This window comes from Nematolebias whitei, chromosome 8 (assembly GCF_014905685.2).
Source record: "Nematolebias whitei isolate Nwh7 chromosome 8, NemWhi1, whole genome shotgun sequence".
In the NCBI taxonomy this organism is placed as follows: Eukaryota; Metazoa; Chordata; class Actinopteri; order Cyprinodontiformes; family Rivulidae; genus Nematolebias; species Nematolebias whitei.
In genome coordinates, this window is record NC_056505.1 from 36,396,952 (window position 1) to 36,407,043 (window position 10,092).

General features: G+C 43.2%; 1 protein-coding gene across 1 annotated transcript in view; it reads right to left on the bottom strand.

Annotated features, from left to right (window-relative positions):
• Positions 1–10,092, bottom strand: part of fbrsl1 (fibrosin-like 1) — a 408,497-nt gene that overhangs the window by 126,026 nt on the left and 272,379 nt on the right. The window contains exon 5 of the mRNA XM_037681247.1: positions 551–580. Within this exon, the coding sequence (XP_037537175.1) occupies positions 551–580 (30 nt within the window). The remainder of the gene's footprint in view (positions 1–550; positions 581–10,092) is intronic.

A 10,092-nucleotide genomic window follows, 5' to 3' on the forward strand; every position in this document is an offset into this window, starting at 1 on the left:
ATATATATATATACTGTACATAATTGTGTATGTTACCAGTAGGTATTTAATTAAAAATAAAAACTAATCTTTCTGTGTAAATATCTCATGTTACAACGTGGACACCTGCGGCCTTTACACAAGTGCGGCCTATATGTGTCCAGATTTTTTTTTTTTTAGTGGGCGGGGCTTATATTCAGGCGCGCTCAATAGTCCGGAAATTACGATATTTTGATTCCGTCTTTGTAAAACTACCAGTTATAAGAGCAATAAGACAGCATGTAGATATTACATTTTTTTTTTACAATTAGAACCTTAAACTGCTCCAAAAAGTACAAGGGTGTGTATTTTTACACAAGACATAAATTATCAGTACGATGTTAGCCACACTGTGCTTCGTTGTTCCTTTGTAAGATTAAAATGATCAACTGTGCTTAAAGCTCCACGGTGTTTTTTCATCTAACAACACCCCATGACTGTCGTCACTCTTTAGTCGAGAGCACAAATTTTGTTATTCACAACTTCCCGTCACTTCAAGCGGTGTGAGAATAAACACTGGAATAGCACGTACCTTGTCGTCAATGTCACTTTCGCTGTCACACTGTAACAGAAAGCAGACAAACACAGGGCACGTAAGGAATTATTCATTTGGCTCCCCCACGTAGCACAATCAGTGCAGATGTTATTTTTGTGAGCAACCTCTCATTCACTGTCAGCGTTAGGTACAAACAGCAGAGGATGAAGAGGAAAGAGAGAGAGAGTGGTCATCTTAGAGAGTTGTTCAAGTTTCAAAAGGAGGCACAGACACACAGAATGCCATTCTGCTGTTTTTGTTACAAATTCAATGCTTTAAATGTGCCAAAGGTGGAAAAAACGAACCCAGCTACACACAACGTTCTATTATAAAGAGGCCGTTCAGTGATTTAGCATTCAGCTGCAGCGTGTCATTTAGCCCTTTAAGTGTGCTTTAAAATTGGACGATGGCGTCTCAAGGACACAAAGAGCTCAGGTTCTTTGAATTCTCCAGCTCCGTGTTTATTAAGCGTGGTATTTCAAATCTGCCCGTCTTTAATTATTTGTACGTTATTTTTCTACAGGAATGAACCAAGTGAATAGCAGGAGAAGTTGTTTTCTAATATACGGCAGGTCTAACACGGACAAAGGTCAAACCATTTTCTATTCAACCACAAAGTGGTTTGTCTTCAACTTTTAAATTTCCAGGGTATTCTGTCTCTTAGAGGTTTGTGGTTAGGTTCAAATAACTCAGGAAGACAAAGAAAAACTATAAGAAAAAAAATAACGAATGAAAGAAAGATAAGACCTTGCCACAGACAGGCAAATTGTAAAAGGACTACATGGGACAAGCCATTCATTTCTTATACGCTCATTGTCAGAAATTCCTTTAAGCAAATGATAAAAACATGATTAAACTCACAAAAACATACAAATGTAGTTCCGGTGACCTTAACGCTTTAAAATGGAGAAAGTTGAGGTAAAGTCAAAAACCCCAAATACAATATTCCTTCAATTCACTCTTGCTTTTCTTTCCATTCTCTTGAAGCAAAACTTATCTTGCTGGTAACTCTTCCATCCAGACAAAGAAGAGTGGTCGAGCTGCAGGACAGTCCCAGCAGGACGACAAGGGGCAGAACCAGTACAAAGCTACACATGGGAGAACGGACAGGATGTTGGCAAAAAGCTGCCTTCAATCTGTCAATTAAGCCTCTGTGGCAACATATTTAAGTGGACTCTTTCTATTTGGTTTGACTCCCTGTCAGAGCAGGGGACAACGAGGAGGGAGCTGGGTCAGGGGAGTCACAGTGGCCCTTTGTTGTGACCGCGGTGGGTCCAAAATGTATAATTAAGTAACAAGAGGAATCGGAGCAAGGACTCCCTGGTTTAGATCACTTAAGAGAGGATAATAGGGGCAAGTATAGGAGGAAGTCCAAGCAACCATGATTCATCTGGATATTTCAACACAAGTGGTTCAGCAGGAGTCCAAACTGCTGTAAGGTTTGGGGGGGACACTAAGGCTGGGGAAGTCTGTTATAGGGTTTGTATTAACACTGAAAAACCCAAGATCCTGCTGTTAGTTAAGTATTTATTCTTAGGCAAGCCAGAACACAAAAACAAAACAAAATAAAAAAAAATATCTCAATTTGAGGATATTCAGTTTTATTATTATTTTTTAAAATAAATATGCACAAGGTGGTTCAGTTGGTAGAGCTGCTGCCTCTAAGCAAGAAGGTTGCTGGTTCAGATCCTGGCCAGGGGCCCTTTCTGGGTGGAGTTTGCATGTTCTCTCCATGCACGCTTTGGTTTTCTCCAGGTGCTCCGGTTTCCTCCCACAGACCAAAAACAAGCATGTTAGGCTGATTGGTAACTCTAAATTGTCCCTAGGTGTGTGAGAGAGCGAGAGTGAATGGTTGTTAAAATATTTAACTGAATGAAACCACTAACAGTTTTGTTTTCTGCAGATCGACTGGTCACCACGCTGTAATCAGCCGGTCCTTTGCTCTCCGGGCTTGTTCCTGGCTCAGCGTCCGTAAATTTAGATTCAACACTAACAGCTCCAACAATCACCAACAGATCCTGCTGGTTCTGAAGTTGGTGCGTTCTTTGACATCATACGGTCTGTTTTGACGTCAACATGTTAGCACCAGGAGAAATCAGTAGCATTTGCAGAGGAATGCTGTTTTAGTAAAATAATTTATTCTCAATAAACTGGTGATTCTCCTTTGATTATGTGTTTTACTCACAGAGGACAGAAGATGTTGGGTGTTAAATAGTTCCATCCTTCACATGTTCAATAATCACTGGAATCAAAACTAACAGCTCAGACTAATCTTATGAAAGTGAATGTCTCAGAAATGTAGTGATGAACTTTCTCTTTATATATTTTTGTTGTTATTTAATTAATTCAAAGGCTGAGTAGATCAATTATACTATTCAGTTGAATATTCTCACTTTGACATGACTGAACAATGATATGGTTCAGTATGAAGAATCTGACATAATAAAGTCATATTAAGTACTAGATAAGCATTTTTACAGGTGAAACATGACTGAACACATCATTACACATGCTGTTTCACACTTATTTTATAAAACACAACATGCAAACACAAACAGAAGATGACCCATGGCAGCTAATGAACACCAACACTAAAACATTTAGGATCTTTTGTATTATTCATTAGGCACATTAAAATATTTCACTTTAATTGCAACATTTGCTGATTGTAAATGGCAAATTTCTGCTGCTAATTGGAGCCAGGTTGCAATCTGACTTGTGCTTACAACCTTTGGCATTTTATCTTAAAATAAAAGTCACATTCAGAATATTGTTTTTCCATTTTCATCTTGATCCAAACAAAATGACAAAAAATAAATAAGCAAAAGGGAGCAAGCTGATGAAATCTTCAATATCACCATGTTCTTAGGAAATCTAGGCATGCAGCTAAAGAAATGACTTCCATCACAGCTCCTGTGGGCTCCACTTTATTACAAGAGATGAGTTTAAACCCTGGGTGAAGGAGATGAACAACTGGCTCGGTCTATTCCCTGGATACGTGCTTTTCCTTGCTGTTGCTGCTGCAGTCCCCACGACACGAGATGAGGCCTCATAAGGCTGGAGTTGGCGAGGAGGAAAAATAATATCAAAAGAGCACAGCGTGGTGCTTATCCTTTTACAAGAAGCACGCACTGCACCAGAGCGTAAAGAGGAACACTATCTAAGACAGAGACGGAGACAGCACAGCAGGCCCAAGACAGGCAGGTAGAAACGCGGGAACCAAACAGTAAGAGCAGGCAGGGGGGATGTTATAAAGATGACGGGATGTGCGGATGGAAGTAATGCTAGACCAATTTTAACAGTGCTGTATGTGATTGTCCTACTGGGTTGTTATTTTTAGTCCAGTCAAAGCAAAAAAAAAAAAGACAAAAGTAAAAAATCGACTTATTCGTGTGAATAAATGTTGTACCAAGAGCATCTTGTTCTTTAACATCTAATGCCTCTTTAACTATCTGTGCCGGAGAAAACAATTCTCAGTCTAAAAAAGGAAGCCAAAATTGAAAATGCAACAGAAACCAAAAGAAAGTCCTCCCGGAGCAGGACTTCTTTCTGATGGTCAGCAGGGATGTTGTTAAAATCTCAAAGCTGCGCTGCTCACTAAGCTGTCTGACAAGAGCCAAGCCTCTAGTGGTTTGTGTCTCACAGACGTTGACAAACCAACCCTGACACCCCCACACACCCCCAGCATAAAAAAAAACAAGAAAAAAAAAAAAAACCTGGCCATCTCTTCAGAGGACTGGAGCTAGCATCAACATCTGCACCTGATAACAGCTGTCTGCGAAGGGTAACAGAAGCTCATCCCCTCATTCTCCCAGCTTCCTACCTCCTCCTCTCAGGGAACAAATCAGACGGCTGCGTTTGACATTTACACAGCTTTAAACACTTCAGAGACAGGATATTTATTCCGCTGGCGGCCCTAGCTTGAGCCAGGCCACGACCTGGGCCGTCCCCCATGACGACCCTGTAGCTCAGCCCTGAAATGAGGCGAGGCTGAGAGACGAGGTGAGCCAGAGAGAATAAAACCAGCAAGAGGGAGAGATGGATGTCTGGATTCTACTGGACAATTTCCCTGGCACATTCCAGTAGAGATGCAAGGAGAAGACAATAAATGTCGCACATCCTGAAGCACAATAAAACGACTGGCCAAATTAATCACACCGTTCCATTTGTCACGCTCAGAGGACATGCTGCCATGAATTCTGCCTCACAGACAGAGGAACAGAAGAGGAACTTGCCTGGCTACGTAAATACTGGCAGGGTGTCAACAACTGTCTTCCTGAACACTGATTGCATCCCTTAACTTGCTGAAGGAAATGCAGAAAAAAATAGGCAACACAAAAGCTGCCAGAGCTGCTGGCATTTATGTCACTGTCAATTCTTTCAAAAAAAACAAAACAACTAATGCGAACCGTAAAGAACATATGCATCCAAGAGTTTGTGCTGTGACAACCACAATTTGTAACAAAATGTTGACTGACTCTAGTTTCACAGTGTGTTGGCATTAAACTACTATATAATGACACCAGATACTACTGGAGGCAGAGGAATGGAAAGAAAATGTTACTAATTGGTTTATGCCCCAAACACTACTGACACTGACATAACATCCATCCATTATCTTTTACCCACTTCATCCTTTTCAGGTCACTGGTGCCCATATGTAGTAGTCACTGTGTGAGAGGTGGGGTGCACTCTGGACAGGTCTCCAGTCCATCACAGGGACACATAGAGACAAACAACCATTCACTCTCTCACTCACACCTAGAGACAATTTAGAGTTACCAGTCAGTCTAACATGCATTATTTTGGTTTGTGGGAGGAAACTGGAGTACCCGAGAAAACCAAAGCATGCATGGAGGGAACATGCAAACTCAACCCAGAAAGGTCCCTGGCCTGGATGTGATCCAGCAACCTTGCTCAGAGGCAACAGCTTTACCAACTGAACCAACTAGAGTTAATTTGCTCCTTTCTGTAAGAGAGGCATTACTTATTCCATTTCTTATTCAAGCAAATGAAGTGGCAGGACAATAAAACATACTTTCATTTATAGAGGATATAGCTTGAATTTAGAAGATATTTCCCAAGTATATCCTGAGACACTCTGACTGTAAGAGTTTTGGCAAGCCCAGACCGCCTGAAGTGCGAACACACAGTGGGGGTAATGGTCCATTTAGATAGTTGGACACCAAAGCATTGGCGTATACTGGTACAACAACAACAATTTTCACCTACAATTTCCCTCCTGCAGGTACTGGGATGAGGTGTGGGGAATGGGGATGTAGGATTTGTGGCCATTCTGATGGGGCGTGGATGCGGAACTTCAAATCCACAGAGGGACATCCTTCCAGGCGTAAAACACCTGCAGGGTATCTGAAAGTCTCATGGGCCTTGTTGCAAAACGTGAACTGTAACTTCAACTCTTTGGTTTGATAGTTTGCCTCATTTTATGGTTTTCACTTAAACAAAGCAAACCAAAAATAATAAAATGCTGCTTAAGAAAAGGGATTTTTAAATATTCAGGTTTATCTGGTTCATATCAGCAATTTGACCTCTGTTCTTAATTCTCGTAACCACAGACTATCAAAAGAAACAAAATCAAGGGATTGTTCTTGACCTCAATAGCTGTATGTGAAAGCACCACCAAGCAGAGTGATCTGATCACAGGATCAAATATATACAGCCAGTTGACCCTTGACCTCCCCAGCAGGCAGAATGGGAAGTCAGCTGATTACTTAGGGTCAACCTGGGAGCTCTGGATTAGGAAAGTATTGATCCTGGTGAAGATGTACTGTCCACAGGGAATGAGTTTGAGAGAAAAAGCTCTGCCGGGCACAAATGATATCGACCAGCAGGCCTGAACAGGTTCTAACGCAAAACCATATCTGAGCTTGGGACCTTGGAGCTGGCTGTGCAAACAGACGGCTTTTCACAGAGGCCTATTGAGAGAAGACAGAGAAAGAATGAGAGTGAAGGAGGATTGAAGAAGACAAGCTCAGGGAGCGCTTTGCATTAGACAGACACACAGCAGCCTCTGGTTTAAAGCTGACACACTTAAGGGAAAAGTCAGCAGGGGTCATGTAAATCAAGACAGGGTGAGGAAAGATATAGTCCTGACCTGGGGCCAAACTAAGCAGACTTTAACATTACCCAGAGTCCGTGTAAACAGCACTGAGACTTGGCACTGCTCTACTTTACTTCCATGCAAAGTATGCGGTGAAGTAAAAAAGAAACGGGGAGGGGGGTTGCTGTGGTGTGGTACGTGGACAGATTGATGGTGATAGCAGTGTGGATAAACTGGACGAGTAGCCCCCCTTCTTCTTTAAATTAAATGACCGACTTGTCCTCTCCAAATCCCTCAACCTTTGCTTTCAGCAGAACCCCGAGGGAGTGACAGAACTGGCTAGCTGTTAGTGTGATCCTTGGAGTAGTTTGGTGAGGGAAAAACAGACAGTAATGGCAGATGTATGAGGAAACGGGGAGCATTTATTCATCTCAGAGACAAAGAAGAACTGTCAGAAACCTAAAGGGACAGGGAATACACAACTGTGCTATGAATGCAGTCAGAAAGAAAAATGAGCACAAAGATTGGAAGGAATGAGAACAAAAAGCCACAGGTTCGTTTGCACCCCTCTCCTTCGTCCTGTCTCTGGTTTGCCATCTCACCTCTAAAGGTGAGTGCACACACATGTCCACACAATCCTGAGCACCTCCCTGTGTTTTGACATGGCCCTGGGCCCAGAGCTGCTGAGATGCAGTAGCCGACACTGGGCATTGGAAATTTAAGTCTGGGCCTAAGAGAAATTAGATGGGGAGGCAAGGAAATGGGATGTTGACTTGAACTGGCCCTGGGGGCAGCTGAGAGTCTCCCTGTGCAGCTCTGCTGGCTGCTTGACAGTTTGATGGAGCGAGTGGAGGCTTCCCCGCGGCCCAAGCCGCCATCGCCAACACTGATGTAGCTCAGTGAGGAACAGATTGAGCCTCCAGGCGTTGCTCTGTTCTACTACTCTTTCTCTCTCCGTCTTTCTCACTTCGTGCTGCTACTGCTAACTCTCTCTCCCCACTAATCCAGTCAGGCCAACACACAAAGACATGTAGACACAGTGCATTTGCATATGTGTACTATATGTGTTCTCACTAAATCACACAGCGTATGCTCTCATAAAGACTTTCAGATACACAAAGATAGCAACAATACTCAAGAGAGAGTCTGACTCCCTCCTTATTTTTCATTTTTCTTTGCAGTATTATGATGAGCACTACAGATGCTGTTGACTGAGCTCTGGCCGAAGCACAGGGAGAAGGAGGAGTAGAGGGAGGTTTGATGGAGCAAGAGGCAGAAGGAGTAGAGTCAGGGGGTTGGCAGGCCACAGTCATAATGAAAAGAATCTGGCGGCAGCCCACTGTGTGCTGGTCATGAGAAACATGTGCTGCCGGGGGGCTCTACTGCTAATTTCAGGGGGCAGCCAAGCGTTTCACGCTAGACTTGTCATTGGGCCAGAGGGGGCATCCATACAGGGTGACAGCAATTGCGAAAGTGCGGGTGGAGAGTTTGGGGAGGGGGAGCAAAGAGAGCGGGTGAAAGCTTATGCTCCCGTGCCCCTCCCCTGCTCCTCCCGTTCCTTCTCTGCAATGATCAAACATTATTGTAGGCAGGGTCCAGAATTACAAATGAGTGTCCTGGGGTAACGGCTGGAACTGGAATCAACTGCTCTCCTAATGCTGCTCTCTCCTCAGGTGGTAATGAGAAGCACGACTGGTCGTCACGTCCCTGCTTCAACCTAACTTTAACACCAGAGTTAGTGTTGTTAATTAACATAAAATAATATATTACAAAAACATGGGGTCTTTGAAACCACACATATTGAGACACAGAGGTATGGTGTGCTTTTGTCTGTACCAAGAAGGAGATGCTAACAGATGGCAGCTTCTAATGTAAAAAAAAAAAGTAATCGCCGGCTCCAGTCTAGCAGTCAGGAGGATCAAGTGAGAGATGAGCAGGGATGAAAGGAGGAGTGTGAGAGATGGTCTCTAATGAAAGCTGGGTGGGTGATGGTAGATCGGTGGATGTGAAAAGGGTTGTGAAGGTTTTGATCTCTCTCACATGAGAGGGAACAGGAGGGTCGGGGAAATAGAACAAGAGACGGAGCAATGTGGAGAGGAGGGGAAAGGAGAAAGGGGAGGCAGCCACATTGCACACTTCAGGCTGTGAATAATTTAAAGGAGCACTGGGGAGACTAGACGTAGATGAACACAAAACACTGGCAGCGTTTGACCCAGAGCTGCAGCTACATCAGTGCACATCACAGAGCGGAGAACTCTTTTTTTTTACTCTCCCCTCCCTCCCTCTGTCTCTTTTCCCTCTTTTGCTCTTCATCTGCCTCCCTCTGTGTCAGAGAGGAAACAGCTGTACACTATTCTTGTTCTGCCTCACATTCTATGAATTTCAACAGAATGGCTGACAGCTCTGTTTCAGAAGGATGTCTTTCCCTCCCGACCCTGGGCATGTAAGCACCAATGTAAGGACTAATAATACCATCACATCAAAAAAACATTTCTGTTCACACTACACCATCCCCCAAAACATCGTGCCCACTGCAGATTAAGAGCGCTTACAAATGAAACATTATTAATCTATTTAATCTTGTTTTAATGGACTCTATAACCTTGGCCACCTGGACACTTGTTATGTCACAGAAATCAATTGTAAGACAGTAAGACAGGGTTGGGCGCAGGGAGACAGCAGCAGTAAATAACTGTTGCCCTATGATTACACTCAAAGGTTAAACAGAGCTTGTTCACGCTACCTTTATCAAGCTGCCATGATGTGTGTGTGTATGAAAGGACTGCTGGACATCTGTGCAGGGAGTGGCAGTTGGGCGGATACAGGGCGGTCTGATCAACCCAGAGGGGAGGGGCAATTTATTACTGTAATTAAGGAACCATGGGAGTAAAGTAGCTGAGTTTGTAAATATTAGGTGACACACATGTAAAAACTCGTGATATGGCAGAAATAATAACACCAAGCAAGAGGTAAGAGTCAGCGCTCAAACAAAAGAAGAATCAAGTTGCTTCTCCCCTGATTTTATCCCCCCTCCCTCTCTCCCCTGCTCTCTCGCTGTCTCCTGCTCAGCCTGTGTGGCTGATATTAATGGGACATCCCTTGTTTGTAAATGTGCCAAGTTGTGAGCACCACTGCAGGCTGTCTATTATAGCAGGCCTCTGGGGCAGCTTTTCCATATGGTGTCACATATGGCACTCAGCAGCATCAATTAATGTTGTTATAATACTGATTTTTATGAACTGGGGCTTAACTCCTTTTCCTTTTTCTCCCCTAATCATCCAACTCCTTTTCTTTGCTCCACCCCCCACCGTCACTGATTATTTGAATTTTCACACTGTCTACGCCACTCATAAAACTTTCAACAATCTAACTCCTGAAAAGTGGAAGAAAAGTTTTCAGTACCTGTTTTTAAAGGGCTTGAACCAGCTTTGCTGAATGCTTCATCAAGAATTAAAATTAAACTTTGTGTTTTATTGTA